This window comes from Lipotes vexillifer, unplaced genomic scaffold (assembly GCF_000442215.2).
Source record: "Lipotes vexillifer unplaced genomic scaffold, Lipotes_vexillifer_v1.1 scaffold921, whole genome shotgun sequence".
Lineage (NCBI taxonomy): Eukaryota > Metazoa > Chordata > Mammalia > Artiodactyla > Lipotidae > Lipotes > Lipotes vexillifer.
This window is the reverse complement of record NW_006787800.1, coordinates 1,116,279-1,142,774: the sequence shown is the minus strand read 5'-3', so window position 1 is coordinate 1,142,774 and position 26,496 is coordinate 1,116,279. Positions and strand designations below refer to the sequence as shown.

Genomic DNA, 26,496 nt, shown 5'->3' with positions numbered 1-26,496 from the left:
GCCTCTCACTGTTGTGGCCTCTCCTGTTGCGGAGCATAGGCTCCGGACGCGCAGGCTCAGTGGCCATGGCTCACGGGCCCAGCCGCTCCGTGGCATGTGGGATCTTCCTGGACCGGGGCACGAACCCATTTCTCCTGCATTGGCAGGTAGACTCTCAACCATTGCACCACCAGGGAAGCCCCTCAGATTACTTTTTTAAATGCTGTGTCAGTGACTAAGTTCCTCCATTTCTTGCCCTTTCTCCAGAAAGATCAATCCTTGGCTAGGGGTGCTATCGATTTATTACTGTAGAAGATGGAAAACATTAACGAATAGGCAGTTGGCCGTATTCTCTTCATCCAAGATATGCGTTCATTAGTGTTGCCCATATCTTTTTTCTTAGCTGAGCCTGGAAGAACTCAGAGCATTGATCTAAATGTTGGTGAATTTCCTGAGAAAATTCAGAAACGACCTTCTTAACAGTTTCTCTGAATAATCCATTCTTAAGTGATGTCTCATAGGAATCTTTGATCTTATTGGTGTGGTGTGATTGACCATAAAATAGCCTAATGGACCTTTTTTTTTTTTTTTAAAGCTGAAGGAACATAATAGATGTAGTTTCTGACAAGACGTTTATTATCCTTTCTTAGTATTTTGAGCCTCACTTGTGATGATTTGCACTTTCTCCCTTGTATTTTAACTACTTGATCTACCTGTTTGTGTCAGCCCCTGGGTGTCCCTTGAGATTAAGGACTACACCTGTTTGATCATCTTTTCCTCCACTTCAAAACCCTGCACGTGGTAGGCACATTTTCTGTGTAGTACTTGCTACTGCTTGTTAGCTTGGATAAATTGTATTGAATCTAAGCCAAAACATCCCCCAAACACAGTTTTATTCCATTTGAGTCATGTAATGCCTTCGTGAGTACAATGTGTGAAAAATTCAATCTTATTCAAAATCCTGTGTCAAAATATAACAGAAAACCACTTTAATAACCTGAATTGAATATCTGTTTGACTTCTTGCTGGAAGAGCTGTTTTTTTGTATGTAAGCTGGTTTTAGCTCCTTCCTTTCAAGTTTTGTTGAAGTTGGTTCAAGTTTGAAGGAAAAACAACTCTTTCTTCAGATAAATAGTCTTTGGTTTTCTGTGGTACAAAATATCAATACCCCACAGTTGAGTGATCCTTAATCATTGAATTTAAGTTCTTTTTTTCTCAGCAGATTTACCATTTTAAAGTTGCTTTTAAAAAAAATTAGGGATCAAACCCATGTCTCTTGCATTGGCAGGTGGATTCTCAACCACTGAGCCACCAGGGAAACCCTTAAAGTAGTTTTTTCCCTAAACTATATTATATATATATTTTAACATAATAGGGATTGTATAGTTTATACACTTTTTTTTTTTTTTTTTTTTTTTTGTGATCCGCGGGCCTCTCACTGTTGTGGCTTCTCCCGTTGCGGACCACAGGCTCTGCATGCGCAGGCTCAGCGGCAATGGCTCACGGGCCCAGCCGCTCTGCAGCATGTGGGATCTTCCCGGACTGGGGCATGAACCCGTGTCCCCTGCACTGGCACGCGGACTCTCAACCCCTGCGCCACCAGGGAGGCCCTAGTTTATACACTTTTACATTGTTTTTTCATAGCCCTAGAACACTTGGATTTATTGTATTATTAAACATTCTCCAGAAACATTTTTTTTTTTTTTTGCAGTATGCGGGCCTTTCACTGTTGTGGCCTCTTCCGTTGCGGAGCACAGGCTCCGGACGTGCAGGCTCAGCGGCCATGGCTCATGGGCCCAGCCGCTCTACGGCATGTGGGGTCTTCCTGGACCGGGGCACGAACCCACGTCGTCTACATCGGCAGGCGGACTCTCAACCACTGCGCCACCAAGGAAGCCCTCTCCAGAAACATTTTTAATGGCCATACAATAGTTTATTGTTTGTCTTTACCAGCCTGTGTTTAATCCTTCCCCTTTGTTAGTGTTTCAGGTTGATATCTCGTTCTCACCATGGCATGTTTGACCCTTTCCATGCTGGACCACTCCTGCTCAGTCCGAGTCTGTCCCTTCTCTCTCTGTGCCATCAGCCTGCCCTCCAGTGACCCTGGCTTTCCCCTCATTCAGGTTCTCAGTAAAGGAACGCTGTCCTAATCCATCGTACTTTCAATGAAGGTTTCTCTTCTCCAAGCCATTGCAATACCAGGCCCAGCCTCATCCAGGCTTCTGATCATAGCACCATAAGCGATGCATTCCAGGTTTTATGATTTTTCAAAGTGATTCACACCTGAGCTCTTTTAATTACCAGGGATGCACCCTTGAGGCATTCATATCCTCGTTAGTGTTCATTCATGATGCCAGCTTGATAATGTAATGAAAACACCGTGAAAGTGTGAACATATATTAGCAAATGAGAGAGGGTAAAATGATTAGTGGAGACCAGAGACAGAAAAATTGGGAAGAGAAATATTCCAAGCCAAGTAAACATCCTTATTATAAATGCTCAAGTATACATGTCAGCACTCAGTGGGAAACTCATTTGCTTCTCTGAACTTTGATTTGCCTGTGACTTTCTAGGGCCACACAAGGAAAAGAATCCGCACTCTTTTTGTTGCCAAAAGAAAAGGTACCTGTGCTGCTCAATCAGGAACTGATTAAACATTGTATTTTAGAACAGGAGACTTTTTTCCTTGTGGTCTATCTCATTTATTTGTCTTATGGGCAAATCAGTGGGCAAGGAAATATATTTCTCCCTGCTTTGTATTATAGAGGAAGCGGTTAGTTTTACTGAAGGGATTGAACCTTTTATCTCATTTCATGTTTATTATCTGTACCCTGGCCCACGCAGTAGTGTGTGGATATAAGCTTCCCATTTTGTGAATCAGTGTTTCAAATTCTTTAGTATTTGTGACTCTCTTTTGAATTCCATTCTATATCTATCTGAAAATCGTTCAGAAAATTCGAATTGCCAGTTGAATAGACAGTGTAGTCAGTCTTTTTTGAATTCCACCAGGGCTGCCCTGCTGCTGGGTGATGTTGCCTCCAAAAGTAGACCAAGCCTTTCTTCTTGATGTGCCCCTTTTGCTCTGTCCTATTATAAACTTGTATCACATTCTGTCTCCTGGTTTCCTGTCTCTTTCAGCCTTTCCCCTGGCCTTAGGCTTTATCTGGAGTTACCTCTCCAGGCCCAAGATCCTCTAGAAGTTACTCACTTTCTTATCTGTCTAGATTTCTTCTCTTTCACGTCTGCTCTCTCTGCCTGGATTGAATTGGCCACAGCGCCGCTGCCATGAGGGCTTGTTAGCATGTTCTTTTCTTTCCTACAGCGCTGGCAACATTTTAGTGTAATACCTATCCTAGCCCCAATTTCCCCTTCCCATGACTTTGTTTCACTTAGCTCTTTAGAATATAGTTTCACAAAAGTTTTTTGTTTTCCAGTTACTTAAAAATTTATTATTCTGTGATCCTCCAATGCTCTTATGCCTGAAAGAATGTTATTAACTAGCAGCAGTATCAGGGAGCTGTGAAATGTTGCTGAAACCTCAGTTTCCTCATCTGTGAACTGAACATAAAAAACTTTACCTCACTGGTGCATATAGGGATTTGATTAAATAAAAGTGTCTAGGAAAATTCTAATATGAAAAGATATATGCACAGTGTTCATTGCAGCACTATTCACAATAGCCAAGACATGGAAGCAACCTATTATAAATGTCCACTGACAGATGAATGGATAAAGAAAATGTGGTACGTATATATAATGGAATATTACTCAGCCATAAAAAAGCATGAAATAGTGCCATTTGCAGCAACGTGGGTGGACCTAGAGATTATCATACTAAGTGAAGTCAGTCAGACAGAGAAAGACAAATACCATATGATATCACTTATATGTGGAATCTAAAAAAGTGAAACAATTGTACTTATTTACGAAACAGAAATAGACCCACAGACATAGAAAACAAACCTATGGTTACCAAAGGGGAAAGTGGGGTGGGGGGGAGGGATAAATTAGGAGTTTGGGATTAATAGATGCACAGTACTATATATAAAATAGATAACCAACAAGGACCTACTGTATAGCACAAGGAACTATATTCAATATCTTGTAATACCCTATAATGGAAAAGAATCTGAGAAAGAACATATATATATATATATATATATATATATATGTGTGTGTGTGTGTGTGTGTGTGTGTGTGTGTGTGTATATGTAAATATAACTGAATCACTTGCTGTACACCTGAAACTAACACAACGTTGTAAATCAACTATAATTCAATTTAAAATAAAATGTCTGTGTGTTCCTAGCTTAGTCTTTCATTACCAAAGGGGATTCCTTCTTTATTGTCTACCAGTTCTGTGCATGATTTGACATCTTTATTGAGATTAATTCACAGGCTATACAATTCCCCCATTTAAAGTGAATGATTCATGGTTTTAGTATATTCGCAGGGTTGTGCGGCCATTACCACAATTAATTTTAGAATGTTTTCATCGCCCCAGAAGGAACCCCATACCCATTAGCAGTCATTTCCCGTTTCCTAGGCAACCACTAATCTACTCTCTGTAATTTTATGCATTTTTAACTGCATGCTTATTGTATTGCACGTTAGTAGGATTTTCATGTTTCTTATGGTACACTGAAGGTATTTTGAAATGCAGTCCTAATATTTTTAGAACTAAAAACAGCCCTTCGATCATTTAATGCTTATTTTTTACACAGGGACACAGAGGACCAGGGAAGTCAAGTGATTCACCTGGGGACATTACCATTTCATCCCTCTTTACTAAAACATATTAGAAAAAGTATCTTATTGATGCTTATTTCATCAATAGTTCTTATTTTTGAGTGTTTGCTGAAACCCTTTCAAATTCAAATTCTGGACATGGGATATGATTATTTGAATTCTCTGCTTTAGCCAATGGATCTTTTAACTATTCTGTGAGTATTTCTTGGGCTTTTCCTTTTATCCCTAACTTTCTCGTGTATCAAAAGTCATGTCTTAACCAAAGTTTATTCAGTATATTATTATATTTTCTGTTTAAATTTCCTTTGGAAAAATCATTACTCTGTGATCAACCATAGAATTTTCTCGGATAATCTGTGCGGTTTTTATATGTGTTCTTCTGTGGCACCCCTGAGGCCCCTACCTCATTTTGCGGTAGACCATTTAATGTACCAGATTTCTCCCCTCCCATGCCTCTTTTCAGTGTGATTTTTGCTGCTCTTTCCATCTGCCAGTGGAGACTATTTCTCCACTCCCCTGACTATGGACTGAAATGACATGGTGCAAATTTTAAGGTCTTGTCCCCAAGAGTCCTCCCAGACTCTTTGTTCCTTTTGAATGTTACTCAGAGAGCTTCATGTAAGAAGCCACTCAATCGTAAGGGAGAGGAAAGAGACCTGTGGAGAACAGAGGTGCTCCAGCTGGGTGCTGGCACTAATTGCCAGACCATAAGCGTGAGGCCAGGGTGGTCTTCCAGCCCTTTCAACCCTCCAGCTGCTTGTAATTGCATGAGTGAGCTCAGGTGAAAACAGCAGAGGAACTGCCCAGCAAACCCACAGAAATGTGAGAAATTTCAAAAAATCATGTTGCTTTTGAGTCACTAAGTTCGGGATGGTCTGTTATGCAGCAGTGGCTGACTGATACATGTAGGTGTTAGCACTGTGGTGACGTTGAGACGACTAAAGTATATGATCCAGGTAAAGTCCTTAGCTCACTGCCGAGCACAGAGAATCCCTCAGTAAAGGTTGACAACTATATCATAACGGCTACAGGATGATCATTCTAACGTTGTTGTTTTGGTTACTATTGGTCATTTTATTTCTCCTCCTTCTCCAGACATAATGCCATTGCTTTTTATTATCATTAACTCTGATGAGTTAAAGAATTTGATGTCGTGGTGCTAATTGTCTGGTATTTTTTCTTCCTGATTAGTAAGTAGTTTAAAGCTTTAAAAAGACTTTTCTTATTGTGAAATAAAAATATTTCACATATACTGAAAAGTGCATAAAGCATAAATGTACAGCTTACAGTATATAACAAATTATAAAATGAACACTCATAACTGCCACTCAGCTTAGAAGGTTTAACGTTGGCAGGCCTCCTAATGCCCATTGCATGACCTTCCGATTCATAATGTTTCCCTCACACCTAGAGGTAGCCACTAACTTGATTTAATAGTAATCACATCTTTGCCTTTTTAAAAAATATTTTTTACCGCCTCTGTATGCATCTCTAACAAAGCAGTTTAGTTTTGGTGATTTTTCAACATTATATAAATGGAATAATACAGTATGCCTTCTTTTGTGTCTGGCTTCATTTGCTGAATATTATTTCTAGATTTCTCCATACTATGACTAAGAGTAATCTTCCATTTTCATTGCTGTGAAAATTTTTATTACAAGAATATACCTCTGTCAGATCTACTATTGATGGGTATTTGGGTTATTTACAGTTTTGGGCAATTACGAACAATTCTGTCCACCACGTTCTTGTATATATTCTGGAACAGAATATGTGAGAGTTTAAAAAAAAATTATGAGGTATATACCTAGGAGTAGAATTTCTGGGTAATAAAGTCACAGTTACTTTTTGTAAGTCTTGTGGAAAAGAACATTGCCAGATGATACAAATGATAAATACTGTAACAAGTGTTATTCTCACCTGGAGATTAGAACCATTGGTTTACAACATCTTTACCAAGGAGGCTGACCACAAAGGCAGTTCAGGTCTTTGGGGACAGGAGTAGGGATGTGATGAGAGTTATGTAGGATGGAAAGGGGTCAAATTTAGTTGAAGGGTTAGAAGACCCCCAGAAGGAAGTCTGTGAGTCAATTTGGTGTCATGACAGCTCAAACAGTTTTTTCAGGAGTTTAATAACATTCTTTATATTGTCATCTCCCAGGTGAATCTGTAACAGCGGTTCATGTTTTCTCCACCTTATGGGGACATTTGGGCAGTGGGGGACAATCGATCATTGGCCATATAGTGATAGCAAAGGACACAGCTCTCTTAGGACCGAGTATTCCTAAGAAGAAGGGAGAGGAACTCACACTATTAAGAGAAGGAAAAAGAATCTTGCCAGAAATGGAGAATGGGAAAAAGAAACATTCTGTTCAACCAGATTAAAGACTCTGTATCTACTAAAAACAATGGTGGCTATAAGAAGACTGTGGTGTAGCAAAGCAAGCCGAGGCAATTTGGGTTTCTTTCCATGTCATTGTACAAAATGTGCTCTAAGTGGGCCAGTGCGCTGTAATCAACATGGTGTGGTTGAAGAATGGTGTCTGTGTACCCCATCACATGATCACCCTGCTGAGGAATCCTGCCAAGAGGGCTACAGGAATTGTTCCTCATGTGCCCTGGCTCATCTCAGAGAGAAGGCAGAGGGTTTATAAGCTTGTGGAGTTTTCTTCCAGGACGATCTGCGGAAGTTGAAAACTTGAAGATTTAATCAGTCTTAGTGGCATTGTGTCTGTCTTATAGAATATAGTTAATTTAAAGCATTTGGACACCAAACTAAGATCCCATCAGGATAATGAGGGAAGGATTGAGGAATCAGCTGTTTTCGTTGTGGGATGCTGTCAGATAGGGTTGTTTTTCCATCTGGTATGTGCATCCCCAGTTGAATAAAGTAGTATTTGTGACAGGTTCTTTTTGAGGATGCTTTTACTATGCAGAACAAAACTTAAATTTGCTTGCTTTAAATTAGGATTTAAAATTAGGATTAGGATTAAATTAGGATTTCTATTGGACGTTGGGATTTGCAGGTTGTCATTTCCACAGACGTAAAACTAGCTTATTATTCACTGTAGATCTAAGTCCTTGGTTGACTTGGTTTCTTGTATTATTTCTGAACGGTCCTTGAATGTATGGATTTGGTGATGGTTTTTGTGCTGTTGCTGTTATGCCTTTCCTGGAAAACAAAGTGAGCTTTTCATGCCTGAGTAAACAAATCGATGCATTATTAAACTGTCAGACTCTTTGAACAACTGGCATAAGCTCAGTTATTCAAATGTGACTCTTTTGAATGGCTTTTGTGTCAGCTAATGCTTTAATATAACACACATAAAGAAATTTCAATACTTTTCCTTAAGAAATTAAATTTCAGCCCTATGATTAAAGAACTCCAGAGGATTAGTCCTTTTGTTGAGCACGCTCATTGTCATATATAGCTAATTGGTAGCATTCATTTGCTGAGATTCATAGTTCGTTTTATTTTAAAACATCTTTCTTTTTTGTTAAAAAAATAAAGTTCTTCATGCATTTCCCTTGTTGCCTAGCATAACTTTTTCCCCCCTGTTCCCTTTTCAACATGCACGCGTGCTTTTTTCCATAGAGTACCTGCCATTTTGTCTTCTTTTAAAATTATATTTGCATCACCAATCTTTTTCAAGTTCTCTGGTCTTTACAGTAATCATTTTTGTTGTTTGCTTGGTATTGAGTTATTAATAACATGCTAATCATTTCCCTTATTTGACATGCTTTTCATTTGTAGTGATAAGAATGCAAAGACATATTGTGCACCGTAGCTGGTTTTTCTTATTTTCAATTATGTTAGGAGACTAGATGCCCCAAAATATTGTTATGATGTCAGTGGACTTGAAAAAATTTTTACGTTTTGTGTATTGCCCAACTGGTTGTCAAAGGTGATGCCTTCTTTTTGATTGTATAAGTTACAATCCCTTTTACCAAAGGAAAAGAAATGATGAAGCTTATTAAATGTTAGCATCCTTCGCAACTATCACTTGGAGCACCCTGTCATCTTAGTAGAGACTTTTTCCTTTGTAAATTCAATTTCTATTTTTAGCAAGGTAATATATGCAAATAATGTTTTAAAAATCCAATAAGCCTCTTGCCCTCTCCCTCTCCCACTCCAATTTCTGGCTTTTGCGAACCCCCAGCTCTGGGATATTTCTATTGACATTAGCTTCCACATTGCTAAATGGCTTGATTTTACTGTTTGATTCCCACCCCCTCCCACACACACACATTTTTTAGTTATTTATTGATTTCCTTCTATGGAAGATGAGTCTTTAGCACTTGCAGTTTCTTTCCCATCCTCTCAGTATTGACATAATATAAATTTTGTTTTTGACAGTATATAAATATTAAAATATTATGACTGTATAAGTATTGTTCATAACCAAATTTTATATTTATATTATGACTATATCTTCTTTTACTCTGTATTTTTTCTGGAATAAATAACTCCCTCCTTTTTTGCTTGCTTTGTTTTCTGTTTCGGTTTCTAATTTGTCACCAAATAAATCTTCCTGATGCTTCCAAAACATGTCAGATAACCCCTCACATGTGTTTGTATTTTTAATTTTTTTTATGGGAGCCCTCATATTTTCTTCAGTGTAGACAGGTTGCTCTTGGGACCTGCTGCTCGGTTGCCATCTTGGAATTCCTTCACTGTTTTGTCCTTTGTCTCTGTTTTGTTGATTCTCTGATTTCTGGATCTCAGATCTTCCTCCTTTTAGATTTATTGGGTTGACCAAAAAATTCATTCGGTTTTAAGTGAAAATAAGAGACACGTTTTTCATTTTCACCAAGAATTTTATTGAACAACATAGTCACTAACCAAATGAACTTTTTGGCCAACCCAGTACTTCCACATTTTGATGGATTCTTTTTTTTTTTTTTAAATGAATTTGTTTATTTTATTTATTTATTTTTGGCTGCATTGGGTCTTCATTGCTGCACGTGGGCTTTCTCTAGTTGTGGCGAGTGAGGGCTACTCTTCGTTGTGGTGTGCGGGCTTCTGATTGTGGTGACTTCTCTTGCTGCAGGGCATGGGCTCTAGGTGCGCAGGCTTCAGTAGTTGTGGTGCGTGGGCTCAGTAGTTGTGGCTCGCGGGCTCTAGAGCACAGGCTCAGTAGTTGTGGCACACGGGCTTAGTTGCCCAATGGCATGTGGGATCTTCCTGGACCAGGGCTCGAACCCGTGTCCCCTGCGTTGGCAGGCAGATTCTTAGCCACTGTGCCACCAGGGAAGTCCCTCGATGGAATCTTGAGAAAGGTCCAAGGAAGATAAATTTTTTGAGACCATGTGTGTCTGAGAATGTCTTTATTCTGTCACATACCTGACTGATGGTTTGGCTGGGTATGTGATTTTAGGCTGGGAATAATGTTTCCTTGGAATTTTGAAGGCATTGCTCCATTGCCTTCTTACTTTCAAGGTTGCTGTTGAGTCCAGCACCATTATGATTCCCAATCCTTTGTTATGACCTCCCTTCCCCCCCACCCCAACCCCTTGGTCTCTGGAAGCTTTTAGAATTGTCTTACTTCTGGAGTTATGAACTTTTATAATATTCCTCGGTATCCCTATGTGTTTTGTGGCATTCATCTTATTGTCCACGTGTTGGGCCCTTTCAAACTGGAAACTCATGCTGTGCAGTCCCTGTGTTTTCTTTCTCTTTGGAATACCTGTTCATTGGATATAGTACCTTGAGGACTGATCCTCTAATTTTCCTATTTTTTTCTGTCCCGTTTCTCCACCTCATTGTCTTTCTTTTCTACTTTCTGAGGGATTTCTGTTAACTTTATTTTTCATCTCTTTTATTGGATTCTTATATTGATGCTGCACTAGTTTTTAATTTCTGAGAGTTTCTTCTGTGAAGCTTGCCTTTTATGGCATCATGCTGCTTCACTTCCTCTTATTTCTCTGTGGGTATTAATTATATTTTTTTTGGTTGGTGAAGTTTTTCCTGCTCCCTACATCACATTTGTTTCTTCTGAGATGTGTGTGGGTGCCCACTCTCTTGCATGTAAAGGGCTTTCCTCAAGTGTCTGGAGAACCTTGGCTCTGTTTAAATGAGATCCAGGCACTTGAAGTAAAAAAGGAGAGAAGTGAAGCTCTGAGTGCATGGGTGGGGCTTGTAACCTGGGGCTTCCCTATTGTATAATCCGTGTCTGTAAGTCTGTCTGTTTCCCCCGCTGGGAGCCTGGCTGCAGGGAGAAGGGGGTGGATCTCAGTGAGCAGGCTCTGACCCCCTCCCCCTGTTTCCAGTCGGGTGCCTCACCCCTGTCCTTAGCTGTGCTTACAGTCAGCTCTTCTGGGGGAAATTTCCAGTCCCCTGCCGGGTTGTGCAGGGGAGAGGAGGGCTTATGGGGGCCTAACTGTCTTTATATCCATTTTCAAACAGTTCTCCTTCCTTCAGAGGTACCTGGACCTAATCTCCTGTTGGCTACTCACTCCATAGGCTTAAATTTCAGCTTTGTATCGATTCTTTCGTTAGCTGTCATTTAATTTATCTGTTTTCTAGCTTCAAGGATTTTGTTGCATGTCTAGTTTGCTTCTCGTTCCCTCTCACCTTGAATTGTCTTCATGCCTTTATTTCATATTTTTATATCTATATCCATCTCCCTATAAATTCCTTTAATGCTATTTTAGTACAGTTTTTAAAGGGTGTGGCGCAAAAGGCACCTCTGTGTGCCGTGGTTAATGGAAGGATCCAGTGCAGGCTCTTTTTTAGATTGGCCAAAAATAATTTTTTTCTCCTCCACACATTTGTGGGATATTTATATATTTTCTGATGCACAGTAATTTCTTTTAAAAATGTTTAAGAAATATTTTACTCTAATTTTCAGATATCTTTATTTAACATTGCAGATGTCATATCAGGTTCCGTAAGTAGAAAATGTGAGCAACTACTGGATAATATAAAGGAGTCATTACTATTCTCACTGAGTTACTTATTCATTGTTAAAAAATTTTAATTTTGAAATAATTGTAGATGGTACACAGAGATGGCCTGTGTACCCAGTTTACCCTGTTGGTGACATCGCCACGTGTCTTTGGTACAATAGCAAAATCAGGAAATTGACATTGGTGCAATTGTCACTAATTTTTAAAAGGCATATTGTTTTAAATTTCATATTGGGCAAAAAGTTTACACTGCAAATAGATGTGAGACCTACATGAAACTATTTTGTCTTTCAGCAATTTTTCCAGCTAGTCAAGTTACGAAAGCTTGGACTTAGCGATAACGAAATTCAGCGGCTCCCTCCAGAAATAGCAAACTTCATGCAGCTGGTGGAACTTGATGTGTCCCGAAATGGTAAGAAAAAATGATTCCACTTGAACTGTTCATTTGTCTCTTCTGATGCTGGTGCTTACAATTTTCAGTAAATATGGCTGGATAAATGTTCTTGGAGGAAAGCTATGTATATGTTTTGGGATGAAATTAATGCCGTTATTGAATACTTTAGTCACCTCATATGTATTTACCCAAAATGTCATGACAGTTTTAAGGCGATAACTTTCTCAAAGTTGGTTCAGTCTGATTCACAGCGGTGGAGCTGCGGACTGGCAAATCCGCAGCTTGCCCCCTCATTTGATTGGAGGTGACATTGAGGGCTACTAGTATGGTCATTTTTCCAGATCTCGGGGGACTGCTGTGGCGGGGAAAGCGCCCTAGGGAAGGGTTGGTTTCTCCTGGCTATGGCCTGGTTGCCTGGGCTGCTCCCCTGGGAATCTGTCTCCCTGCTGCAGTGAACAGACCTGCTTGCCGTCCAGATACTTCTGTCAGTTTCATTTGGTTCTGATTAGGCCCCGGGTAGGTCTGCCCACTTGAATTATTTGTGTGGCATATTTGTGAGTTTATTCCGATTTTCAGATTTCACTGTAATGTTGCTTCCTTTTAAGTGAACGCCCTAGCAGGGTGTTTATATCCTGTTTAACCTTTCACTTTTAAATGGGTACCCTGGTTTTACCTTGGGTTTTATAGCCCTTAGAGCATTCCCCGGGCAGGCTGGTCCCATGGCTTGTTGGAGCATGTTTGATTAATTACTTCAAGTTGAAGTGGCAGCTCCCAGGAGTCCTGTCTTTAGTGATGGAATTCAGTCCTTGCAAGAACTCCAGTTTAATGTCCTGTGGATAAGCCCATATGTAATCTATTGTTTATAAAAATGATAATCCTTTTCTGTCTCTCCTATTACACACCCGCATTGTGTTTTGTTTTGCTTTCCTACAAAAATCTGTAGGTTCCTTCTCAGTGACCCTCAGATCTGGCTCTTTCAATCTGATGTCCTCTGCAGAAACCCCAAGGCCCAGATAATAGTATTTTCCTGTGGGTCACTGTTATAAGGCAGCAATAATAATCAGTACTTGATTGAAAACATGGTGAAGAAAGAATGGTTTTACCCTCCACTTTTTAAATTGCTACCACTTCTCAGATCCCATCCACTGGAAACTGTCTTTAGGCCAAGCCATATGCTCTTGATATAGCGTCTACCTTTATTTGTCATGAGAATTATTTCTTCCCTTGCAGGTACTAGAAAGAGTGAAAAAAAATTAGTTTGGGAGGCTTGTTTACAATGGCTTATTTGGTTGCAGGGGGGTCAGCTCTGCTTAAGTAAAAGGGATTTGATGGTAAGGATGGGGTGTGGGGTGGAGCTGACTTGCTAAAAGCATTGCCCCGGAGTCCACATCTGACACCATTTCAGTGGTTTCTTGGCCTCTCTCTTCTGTTTATGGGTGCTCTGTTCTTTGGAACTGGCCTCGGCAGACCTGGTTTGTTGTGGTTTCTCACCATGCACTTCTGGGCCTGTGCCCTTGCTGTGGCATCTGGCTGCCATTTCTAAATGAGGCCTGGTTGACCCAACTCATCTTTTTAAGCCAACCGTAAGCCATAGCTCCCGGTCACTGGGCACCCTAGGTATTGGCTACCCTGGTACAGGGGTGGCAAGAAGTACAGAGCGCAGCCCTGCCCTCATTGCAGAAGTTGTTGATGGGCAGCGTCCCCTCACACTGCAGTGTGGCAGGGGGCGGACCTCTGAGGCCAGCCTTGCCTCTAGGGCTGTCCTGCGTCTCCCTTACCTAAGGCGTATGTGATTGAAACTGCTCTCTCTTGTCTTAGCCATGATCTCAGTTGTAAAAGACTGGCTGGCTATGAACTCTGCAGGGAAGCAGTGACTTTGAAAAATGGTCGCTGAAATCACACAATCCCAAGAAATCAAATAGTCATTTTGAAATTGGCATTAGGAAGGAAGAGAAGCAGGGGTCCAGAAATACTTGAGAAAGAGGAGAAGTATTGGCTTTAATTATCTGGGAGCAGAGAACGCATAAAGCTTGAAGGTTGCAGTCCTATTATTGACTCTGATGGGAAGAGATGCTCTGTGGGAATTCAGCGTTGTCAGCGGCCAGTTTTACCAGATTCCACATCAGCTGTGTCTTTTCAAGTATTCAGAGGAAGAAAGAAGGGCTACGTGCCTCTTTCCACATGTCCATTTATACCTTCCAGCATGTTGATAAGAGGAGGTGAGTTTTCACTGTAGTCGTGTCAGGTCACACAGTGTTTTATCTCCCTGGGATGCCTACCCTCCTTTGCTCCCCGCCTCATTTTCAACCTCTCCTTCTGCAGGTGTTGGACTTTTGTGACGGATCCCTCAGATCTGCTCCCTTTTAATCAGGCTCTTGTAGAAATGCTGGGGGAGTTAAACTCCCCTTTCGCCTATTGGCAAAGCCTTGCTCTGGCTCGTGTGTGTGGTGGGAATGGGGTGGTGGTGGTGGAGGGACCTTTCTTTGTGGTTGTGAAAAAACTGCACAGATGACAGAGCAGAACAAGGTCATGGTTTTACTATAACCAACAGGAACGTGGGTCTGGAGCTGTTTCCAGGTCAGGCAAATCTCCCTATGTCTCCTCTCTCATTTTTCTGGCCCATAAAATCCCATTAATGTGAGTTTCCTAGGCAGCTGAGTAGGTGAATCAAAGTTACAGAGTCTGCAGCCTGAGAGGCAGTGGGAGGACCCGCACTTCGCATGGATGCAGGTGTTTGTAAGCGTTTGGGGTTCATGTCTGGAGCCCCGTGTGTCTTCTGCAGCCCCAGCGGAGAAGGCCCTCTCCGTGATCAGAGGCTTTTCCTGCCCAGTCCCTGGGTTGTAGCAGGGCCACGGCCAGCACTGGCCACTGTCGTGGTAGGACCTTTGTTGCCTTCCTCAGTTCCTGATTTTCCAGAAAGTGTCGCTTGCCCATCGAGGAGGGAGGCAAACGAGATGTTGGTGTCAGACCACTCAAGCCCTTTTGGATCAGTGCTTGTCAAACTTGACCGTGCCCTGAATTACCATTGGATTTTATTAAAATATAGATTCTGATGCAGTAGGTCTGGGGTGGGTCTGGAGATGCTGCATTGCTAAGAAGCTCCCCAGGGATGCCAAACACACTGAGGAGGAGATCTTAGCCGTCCCCACCCCCAGGCCCGCTCCTAACAGCCCCTCAGCAGCTTCCTGTGGCTTTGAGCCCAGATTCGCTGTTTCTCTTGGTCCCGCACCTGCCCATGTGGAAGGTGGGAAACCTCCAGGATATTCCTGGCTAAAGGGTAATAGGCTAGAGCTGACTGAAGTTCAAGTCGGCTTTGATTCCAGAAGCAAAATTAGACGTTTCCTAATGTTCCCTGCTCAAGGGAGGGAGCTAGTACTACAGGCTTCAGGATAAGGTCTGATGCAGTTTTCTGTGGTGAAGCTCATCCGCTTTCATGCCCGGACTTTTTGTCTGTTTTCTCTGCTCAGTGATTCTTAGCTCTTGGAGACAAATGCTTTCTGGATATGTGAGAAGAGGTACTACCCCAGAGTACTATCTCGCTGTCCACAAGTGTAGGGTAGACTTTCTTAGTGCATCATGAGTCCTGCCCAGAGGGTTAGTAATTTGAATTTTATAGTCTATGCTGTAATTCGACTTACATCACAGTACTGTACCATTATCTGTTTAGTTCAGTTTTTTTCCCCCAAAGTGTAAGGCATACGCCACCAGCACTGCTAGAGAAGGTTTTAAGTGGTACTGCAAAACAGCAGTTTTGAATATTGAATCAGAGCGAGGAAGTTATCCTCTTTCCTTTTTATTTAAAAATTTTTTTACTCCCGTTAGGTTGCTTTCTGTAAAACTTAATAGCACTATATTGTATTGATTGTTATATTTATCTTTTATATCTGGTGATGATAATGGCTTTCTATTCATGTTAGTGATTTAAAAATAAATCTTACTCAACAAAGTTGATTTAAAAGAGTGAGGTAAATAATAAAGAACACAGGTGCTCTACCAGGATGACAAAAATTGTGAAGGTAGAACAGGGATGGATGAAGTTAAGGAAATGCTATTAGTATTAGCACAGCCAAAGAAGTCATGGGTTTATTTCTCTTATGGGGCAAATAATACTGCATGCGGAACAAACATGGCCAGAGACTGCACATTCTGGAGAATTACTTTGCAAACTTGAGTGAACAAGAAACTAAAAGACAGTTTTAGTACAACACCCTCACTGGCACTGGGACGGAGCTTTAGAGTTAGCAGATGGACAGCTTATCCAATCCATCAGCAGGGTCATCGTCCCACAAAGTCGAGAGGCTAGACTTGGATTAAATGTTTGGGTTAGTCGCCCTCTGTACAGCTGCAAGATGGGGATCAGTGTCTGTGCTCTGTGGCAGTGGGTTTGTTTAATGAAATCTAAGATCAATTTTGAAGCCTGCTGAAATGCCCTTGTATAACAGCAAGTCTTGGTGCTTCTGAGTGTGCCCTGAAAAAAAGCTCTTTCTGGCAAGCCAGGCATCCAGTGTGCCTAGAAGCCCTCCTTCTTGGTTATGAACAGTTAGTGTTTTTTGGGGGTAATAACGACATACACCCACAACAGAAGTGTGGCAGAGGCCAGTTCTCGCCCACGCAGACTTAAGACTTTCCACAATCAGGCCATTGTTCCCTTCTCTGTCTCTGCCTAATTCGGGGCCAGGCTTAGTGCTCTGCCTAGCATACCGCTCCAGTGTGCTGGATTAACACAGACTTAATCTGTGTTATCAGTCGGTGAGTTTCTTTGTCACAGTCACTGTGAAAATGGTACAGGAGACACCCCTCAAAGAGAAGGCCCACAGTGCCACTCTGCCTTGTGGGTGGGGAGCTGACAGTTTCTACCCCAGACCTGGCTTGGTTGTCTTTACAAGTACTGCCACGTTCCTATCACAGGCCCTTTCTCTGTCTTAACTTTTTACCTGTTCTTTTGTTAGGGAGAGGGGTTAATAATAGAAAACATATAATTGCCTTTCACTCACATTTTAATTCCAGATAATAATAATTATTTTCAAAGTGGAGGTGGAAAGAAATTTGGCGTCTGTGACGTTTTCTAATCACCTTTCCATTTTAAACACTGAGTTGGAATAAACTATGCAAACAGATCCTTCCTTCCTTTTTTTGGTACCATAAAGAAACATCCATGATATTTTATCAGATAAACCTGAAAATCTATCACAAATTAATGATGCAAATTGTTAAATCCGAAGGGAAATTTTGACAACAATGCCTCTGCTCAAAATGATTTTGGAACTCTTTCAGAATTTGTCATTTTGCGTATCCTCAGACCAGTGGTTTCACGTTTTCGAGTGGATCAGTTTTTTCAAGAACAACCATGCATTACTTAAGGCCGACTTAGGTAAATAAACCAGGACACTGATAATTTTATAGTACTCAAAATCTGTCTCAGATGGCAATTTCAAAGAAGTATAAAAGAGTAAACTGTTGTTACTCTTTATTAATTCATATGGTTCTCTTCCACTTACCAGAAAAATTGTGGCTGTGCTGAATAAGTTGTAGGTTTATATAACTTTCTCTTTCTTGTTTTCTCTTTAATTAGCAGGTTTGTAATAGAGATGGTGCCCTGAGTTTGAGGTCAACACCTCTGAATATATTTTTTAGGTCAGTACGAACTTCAGTCAGTCCTGGGTTCTCTAAATGTTTAGAGATTGTCAGTAGCTCCTCGTCCCTCCTCCACCCCTCCCCCATTCAGTCATTCACTCAGTCCTGCACTGCTCTGTGGCTGGGTGATGGATTTTCCAAAACAGTGTTGGATTTACACAGAATGGGCTAAGATGAAGGCACATAATTGTAGTGGTTTCTCCTGAAGTAAAACAAAACCCTGGGCATATATCCAGAGAAAACTCTAACTGGAAAAGATACATGCACCCCTATGTTCATAGCAGCACTATTCACAATAGCCAAGACATAGAAGCAGCATAAGTGTCCATCGACGGATGAATGGATAAAGAAGATGTGGTATGTGTGTGTGTGTGTATATATATATATATACACACACACACAGGGAATTATTACTCAGCCATAAAAAGAATTGAAATAATGCCATTAGCAGCAACATGAATGGACCTAGAGATTATCATACTAAGTGAAGTAAGCCAGACAGAGAAAGACAAATACCGTATGATATCACTTATATGTGGAATCTAAAATATGACACAAATGAACTTATCTATGAAATAGAAACAGACTCACAGACATAGAGAACAGAGTTGTGGTTACCAAGGGGGATAGGGGTGGAGGAGGTATGGTTTGGGAGTTTGGGATGAGCAGATTCAAACTATTATATATAGGATGGATAAACAACAAGGTCCTACTGTATAGCACAGGGAACTATAGTCAGTATCCTCTGATAAACCATAATGGAAAAGAATATGAAAAAGAATGTATAGATATGCATAACAGAATCACGTTGCTGTACAGCAGAAATTAACACATTGTAAATCAACTATACTTCAGTCATAAAAAAAAAACCAACATGTGGAATGCCAGTCTCTGCTCACTTTCTAATTTGGCAATTTTCCTTGGTATCAGGTTGACAGTTTCCAGCTGTAAAAGTGGTTGAGGGTGGGTGGCCATGGCGCTTCATTTTTGATTTTGAGGTCACCTGTTTTGTCACGTGACTTGGGCTGGAGCCAAGAGATGCTAAGCCTCCAGGCAGCTGAGGGCTGGATGGCATCTCTCCGTAAGAATGGTGACAGCAATATGCTGCCATGACCAGAAACAACGCTCTGAGCTTATTAAGCTAGAAAAGACACGTCTTAGAAAAGCATGAAGAAGCCGAGGAGGAAAGGGGGACTGAGGAGCAGGACTGAGAACTGAAGCTAGAGGATTATATATAGAAATGATTTGGTTTTTATTTTATTTTATTTTATTATTTATTTATTTTTTAAAAATTAATTAATTATTTAACTGGCTGCGTTGGGTCTTTGCTGCGTGCGGGCTTTCTTTAGTTGCGGCGAACGGGGGCTGCTTTTCCTTGCAGTGTGTGGACTTCTCTTTGCGGTTGTTTCTCTTGTTGCGGAGCACGGGCTCTAGGCACAGGGGCTTCAGTAGTTGTGGCACGCGGGCTCAGTAGTTGTGGTTTGCAGGCTCTAGAGCGCAGGCTCAGTAGTTGTGGCGAACGGGCTTAGTTGCTCCATAGCATGTGGGATCTTCCTGGACCAGGGCTCGAACCCTGGCTTGTGTCCCCTGCATTGGCAGGCGGATTCTTAACCACTGTGCCACCAGGGAAGCCCAGAAATGATTTGGTTTTTAAATTGACTTTCTAAGTATTGAATATATCCTCAGTCTAACACACCTGCTCCAAGCTAATAATAAATTTTGATTCTTACATCTTTTCAGTTTGAAAAAGCCTTGGATCCAGGTTTTTTTTTTTTTTTTTTTTTTTTTTTTACTGTTTGTGGTTATCAACTATAGCTCATAATTATTATTTTTTTAAATTCAAGCAACATTTATTGAGTACTTACTGTGTTGGTGTAAGGCTCTTTGCTGAATTCTTCTATCCCTTAAGGAGGTAATTCTACAGGCACAACAGACATATGTAAGTAATTTAACATTAATGGCTTATACAGTTATACAAATAAAGTGCTCAGGGCACACAGAGAGGTGTCAGTTACAGTGTAACTGATTTGAAAGAGACTTGAGAGAATAATGGGGATTTTTGGTTTGAAGCTGAAATCATGCAGTCTTTAACAATTCTTATACTTGAGTTGCAAATTTGGAGGGAGTTAAAGAGTGGATTCCTCAGCTGAGTTGTTGTTTGTTGGAAAATTTTTTCAAATGTTTGTTATACATTTATGGAGTCAATGATATCATTAAAAATGCAAATATCTCAGTGCTTGTCTGTTGGTTACTCACTGAAAATGTTAAGATTCATCCAAAATCAGAGAAGAGGGAATTCCCTTGTGGTCCAGTGGTTAGGACTTGGTGCTTTCACTGCTGTGGCCCTGGGTTCAATCCCTGGTTGGGGAACTAAGATCCCACAAGCCGTGCTGCGCGGCTAAAGAATTCTCAAGGGCTCAACAGAATGAGAAATTTTATTGCTGATCAATTTACAGTCCCCTCCCGTGAGTGAGTGTGTGTGTGTGTGTTTGGTGGGGGTGTGTGGAATGGGGAGGTGGTTGTGAGAGGCTCTGTTCTATATATTCAGGGATATATATATCTTCCTCCTTGGATGCACATGTTGCTTCAACTAGCGGCCACCAGGGTCCTTGTGGGAGGGGAAAACGGGGTTTGTGCCTGGGTGATTTTTATGGGCTGTGTTGAGAAGTGGCCTACATCATCCCCATCCATGGTCTGTTGGCCAGTTTCATGTCCCCAACTTAACTGAAAGGAGGTGGGAAGTGCGGTTAGGTATTTACACAAGAAAAAGAGAAAGCCAGCTGTTGGTAAGGCATGAGCAGCAGCTGCCCCAACTGGCATTTAATTGAATCCTGGAATTGTACGGTTTTATGTCAGTGATCACATACAGGCCTAGTAAACACACACAGACACAGACACACACACGATTCTGTTGCACTGTCACAACCTTCCAGTGAGTGACCCATTTGTAGGAAATTCAGATGTGTGCCCCCAAAGAGGAAGGGTAGCATCCTTTCCACATCTGCACAGAAATGTGTAAACCCAGACACGGATCGACATGATGGGTGGCCACCCATTTGCTAACAGCATAAAACCTGTGCAAGTATGCATGATTTTTTTTTTAATTTGAATTTTTAGAAACTGGTTTAACGTATATTTTGAAAACGAGAGTTTTATGTATGAGGGATGTTTGAGGCACTTGCTCTGGGGAACATGGGGTCCTGAAAGATTTTCAGGACAGGAGTCACCATCTTGGATAAGTTATTTCAGTTCTCTGTGTCTCAGTTTCTTCAACTGGGAAATGGTATTGTGACTCTTAAAAGAGGCTGTGTGTGTAAAGGGCTTAAAAACGTGCCTTGCACGTAATGAACACTCAGTGTTGGCTGCTGGAATTAACCCTATTATTGTCCTTTGTTTTGGGTCATGAGGATCTGCACTAAGACTATGAGAATAAGTATGCAGGGCAGGGGTGAGGACACGAGCACGTCTGAAGGCTAGAGTGACACAGGGAGGTTTCTACCTGAAGTGATGTCTAGATACTGTGTGCCTTACGCTAGGCATTGTGCTGTTTCATCACACCTGTATTTTATCTAATCAACACACCAATCTTGGGAACCGGGTAGAAGCATCTCAGGATGACTGACGAGGATGAGGAAGCTGGGGCTTGAAGAAATTGTGGTATGCCTCCAAGTTGTATTCCTAGTTAGTGATGGAGCTGAAATAAGAAACCCAGAGGGGTGGCACTTTTCATTATTTGGGGAACATTGAGCATGATAAAGGTAGAGCTGATAGTTCTAGTCCATTCTGAGAGAAAGAACATAGGCAATATTTATGACCAAGTACTCTTTGCATTTGGAGATGAAAATAGGAAAAAGTCATCCTAAGAGATTTAAACTCATGAAATTCTACCTAGTGAATGAATTCAACCACCAGTAGAAATGGTCTACCCTATGAGGTGATTTGTCCATCTTTTATGGCCAAAAAGGAAATATCATCTAATGAAAGAAAGTAGGGCTTTCTTGAGATGCTCTGATGTGACCCTTCTAAGGTCATCGTTGTGCTGTCTTTTTGGCAAAGGACCTGTGTGTTGCCAGAAGCGTAGAACAAGGAAAAACAAAAATGAAGACGGTATGGGGCTTTTTTACCTTTGAAAGAAAAGTAAAGAGATTAGACAACGTGAACGTCCCAGGTCCCTTGGAAGTAGGTGTGGCCCTCTCCTATGGATAGGACTTTGTCTCTAACTGCCAGTGGCTAAGATCATCCCATGTTCTTTTCTCAGAGTGTGAATATTCTGCAAGCACTGTGATGGGGCATTTAATTCTTGATAAGGGATGCTGAAGACAGGTGTTACGTTGACATGCTGACATCAGTACCTGGCTCCATCGGCATACAGATTGATCACTGGTCCCACATGAATTTACTTAGCGTGGCACACATTTTCATAGCCTTATCTTCTCTGAGCACACTGTCACTGACCTGGCGACTGGGTGACTCACCTGCTTAACCCACCGACATTCGTCTCACCCATGGAGTACACCTGAGACTCTGCCTGGGCTAGCCAGCAGGTTTCCCTCTGGGAAATTCTTCTTTGCAACATAGAGTAGCCCCAGTTTAGCTGGTGTCTTTTTTTTTTTCTTTTTTCTTGCTGTACTTAAAGTGAATTCCATTTGACCTGTCCTTGAGAAGACTGGGGAAGGGTAGAGCAAGGAATTATCAGGAGCATTGCTTTTCCAGCTTATGATTTTTAAAGTACATGTTGCTTGTTGAGAATTAATAATAAGGAAACGTAAAGAAACACTGTTGAAAAACCAAGAGAACTGTGTGAATCTTTATCCTCAGAATACTTACTGAGGACTTACTGTGTACGAGCTGTGAGGCCAAGCAAGCGTGTTGTGTGTTATCGCCTTTAATCCTCAAACCACCTCCAAGAAGGAAATTTGCATCCCCCTTTTTAACAGGTGAGAAAACCGAGTCTCAGATTTAAAAACCTTGTCTTTAGTGGCAGGGTGAGTGAGCAGTGGCTCCAAGTTTGTTAGATTCCAAATCACAATTCTGTCTCCCCAGTAGAAAAATGTTATATCTTACTACCCAGAAATAGTCATCATTAATGTTTTTATGTATTCTCTTGATCTTTTTCCTTTTCATAAACTGCTTCACAAAAATTGGGATTATGCACCACATAGATATTTCTGTCTTGCTTTCGTTCACTTCACATAGGTTTGCGAACATTTCCCAAACCTTTATTGTTAAATATTTAACTGTTTTAACAAGGCAGATTCATCAATAACTCTTGCCTTTTTGTCTTTCTGGAGAAAACACGAACCGATCTGTAACTTTAATACCAACAGGAAGCTATAGGTTTCAAAGGTAGGATTGGTGTAGATAACCAACAAGATGGAGAAATTTCCAGAGGATGTGATAAGTCAAAGGCAGCCAAACAGAGTGAGGTAAGAGGTGAGTAAGCAGCTTAGAAGTCTCTACCTGACTTGGGATTCTTGTGCTGAAATCAGTCAGGGAGACACAGCCACCCCCAGGGCCATGCGGCTGCAGAGAGAGGGACACGGGAAAGAACGTGGGCAGAAGCAGACCCAGCACTAGCGCTCCGCTGCTTTTAAGGTTCTGTGAAGCAATCAGCTCCATGTTTACCTAACATATGTTTTGTTTGTGAAGGTGCTCAGTGGAAGTGCCATTGCACGTTAAGGGTTGATGCCCTGGAGTGTTTAACTTTGCTCTTCACCCTTTGTTTGATGGCGTTGCAGGATGTGAAAGCATAGGCTTCCTCCATTCAGTGGGGTGGATGAGTGGTAGACCAAGAGGAACAAGGGGACCTGAGCAAGGTAGACAAACATGGGAGGGCCAGGTGCCAATGACTCCACACGCGTCCCCAGCAAAAGGCGGCCTGGAGCTGGGGAGTGGGGTGGGGGAGCCCCAAGTAACACCACAGAGGCCTCAACTAAGTGGGGGCGGCAGCAGGCACCCCGGGAACTGAGTGGCTCACGGGTGTTCCTCCCTCCCTCACCGAACTCGGGCCTTCATAACTTTTTTTAAATTTAATTTTTATCTTGTATTGGACTACAGTTGATTTACAATGTTGTATTAGTTTTAGGTGTACAGTTAAGTGATTCAGTTACACGTATACATCCATCCATTCTTTTTCAGAGTCTTTACCCATATAAGTTATTATAGGACACTGAGTAGAGTTCCTTGTGCTATACGGCAGGTCCTTGTTGGTTGTCTGTTTTTATATATAGTAGTGTGCATATGTTGATCCTAAGCTGCTAATGTATCCCTCCCCCCACCACGTTTCCCCTTTGGTAACCATACATTTTTTTTCTATGTCTGTGAGTCTGATTCTGTTTTGTAAGTTCATTTGTATCTTTTTTTTTTTTTTAGATTCCACATGTAAGTGATATCATATGATATTAGTCTTTCTCCATCTGACTTACTTCACTTAGTATGATAATCTCTAGGTCCATCCATGTTGCTGCTAATGGCATTCTTTCATTCTTTTTAATGGCTAATATTCCATTATCTGTATGTACCACATCTTTTTCATCCATAAGTCAGACCTTCTTATCAAGGTCCCTGCCTTGAGCTTTTGTCATGGACCAGTCAGCCTTTATATGTGACCCACTGGACCATGGCGAGGAGGTCTCCCTGTAGCTTGCTGGCATTTCCTAAGCAGATGCTCTGGTTTTCTGGAGACCTTCCCTGCAGCCAGCTGAAGTTATTCTTATTTCTAAAACGCCTCTTGACTGTGCTGGCAACTGTTCTGACCTTCCTCAGGGATCCAGATGGGAAGAGAGAAACTCAAATAAGCGTTCTAAATAATGGCAGAGTATTTCCTTGGGAAAGGCCCGGCAAAGCACTGGTGAAGTCTTGGCTGGAACGCACGCTTCACTGAGATAAGGGACAAGGGAACAGGAGCAGAGTTTTAGAATGAGTTGCATTCATTTCCTGAATTTTTAAACTAGCACCAGGTATTCGAGTTCTGTGCTAGGAGTCAGTGGTAGCTGGCTAGTGGTAGATTGGTGATGGCCCTCAAGGGATTTAGGGGACAGGAATGAAAGGACCAGGTCCATCTGTGATGACAGGACAGTGTCAGAGGTGTGCCTGAAGGAGCCCAGGGTGGGGTGGCATCTCCGTCATTCCTGGGGAAGGGAAGAGTATTGAGAAGGCTTCCTGGGAAAGATGACATTTACTCAAGCTCTGAGGAACAAGTTGCAGGTAGAGACGAAGAAATGACAAGAAGGCCAAGAAGGATGTTCCTGGGCAGATGACATAGCGTGTGTGTGTGTGTCTGAAGGTCTGAAATTTGGGAAACACAAGATATTACTGTAGCTCATGGCAAGAGACGAGGCCGGCGAGAGGTGGATGGCGGCGGGATCACGGGGGGCCTGTGGGCTCTGCTAGGGAATGTTTTCTTGAAACCCAGGGGGTGGGGGTAGGGTTGGCACTGTGAAAGGGTGTCCAGCCAGGGAGTGACTCCCAGGTCACCCGGCACCAGCAGGGAGCATGGGGTTGAATGGGGGCAGCCTGGAGGCAGGAGGCTAGGCATCCATGTGGGTAATGGAGAGACTGGAGGTGGGGGCAGGAAAAAGGGAGATACTGGACCAGGCGTGTGGGTGACAGATGGGGAGGGGATGTGTTGGATGTGGAGGGAAGGGCGAGTGAGAGGTCTGCGACTGGGATTAACTCCCACTTCCCACCGTGGGGAGACGGGAGACGCAAGACAGGACAGGACTGAGGGCAAAGATGAGGGGGAGATGCCTTTGGAAGATCCCAGTGGAGGTGTTCGGAGGGCAGCTGAGTATCAGGGTCTGAGGCTCAGGGGAGGTGAAGGTTTGGGAGGCATCCTTGTGCAGGGGGTGTTTGGGGCTGTGGGAATGAAGGGCAGGGGCGTGCAGGATGTCACCGTTTAAGGCAGAGCAGAGGAAGATCCAAGAAGGAGCGGCGGTTGAGCTGCTCAGCAGTGCTGGCTGGTGTCGTAGACAAGCCGAGCGAGAGCGTGGCCGACTGCTACCATGTCAGACTCCCCGGAGGACTGACCTCACGGGTGGAGCTAACGCTTGCAGATCAATGGATGGAGTTGGCGCCACAGATGAGACGGTCCAGGCACGGCTGCGGGAAGGCAGGACCTTGGGGAACACCGTCGTGAAAGGACCGATGAAAAGGAACCTGAGACAGAGGCTGGGAAGGAGCAGGTGGAGAAACGGGAGCATCCCAAGACCTTGCCTGGGAGCCAGATGCGGGAAGCACATCCAGGAAGGCTGCCTGGAAAAAGAGGCTGGATGGGCAGTAAACGTGGGCTGATTTGGCATCTGGGAGGTCATCTGTGACCGGAGAAGCGACGCCAGAGTGGTTTATGGCATTCATTGCTTGTTGTTTTGTGCGTTTCTCCAGACTCTCTTTGCGAGATCAGAGAAGTGCTTGAAAAACACCTGCAGCCCCCATTTCCGGGAGGAAACAATAGCTATCACGGTTTCCTGCTGGATCTGCCAGTTCTAAGGCATGGGAGCGACCCTGACGTGATGTGTGTCTTGGACGGCTGACCATGATATAATTAATGGGGGAGTTTCATAAGTTGGGTCATAATGTGTATGGGTTTGTTGGGTGTCTGGCATGGGAATGAGCCATCTCAGGCACACCCAGAAGGCAAAAGGTGGGGGAAACCAGTCACCAATATTCTTTTTTCTAGAGTCTGGTCATCAGCGATGGTTGGGACGAGAGTGGACTCTGGCATTTTAAGCCTGGTTATTCCATGTTAAGTGTTGAGGACCACAGACAGTGTTTCTCCTTCTAAGACCCTTTAATGGTTGCATTTACCCATTGTATTTCCAAGTTTATTTCAC

The 26,496-nt window shown here is 42.3% G+C and overlaps 1 protein-coding gene across 1 annotated transcript in view; it reads left to right on the top strand.

Annotated features, from left to right (window-relative positions):
* The window catches only part of LRRC1 (leucine rich repeat containing 1), a 126,167-nt gene that overhangs the window by 34,520 nt on the left and 65,151 nt on the right, over window positions 1-26,496 (top strand). Inside the window, exon 2 of the mRNA XM_007460799.1 lies at window positions 11,932-12,049. Within this exon, the coding sequence (XP_007460861.1) occupies window positions 11,932-12,049 (118 nt within the window). The remainder of the gene's footprint in view (window positions 1-11,931; window positions 12,050-26,496) is intronic.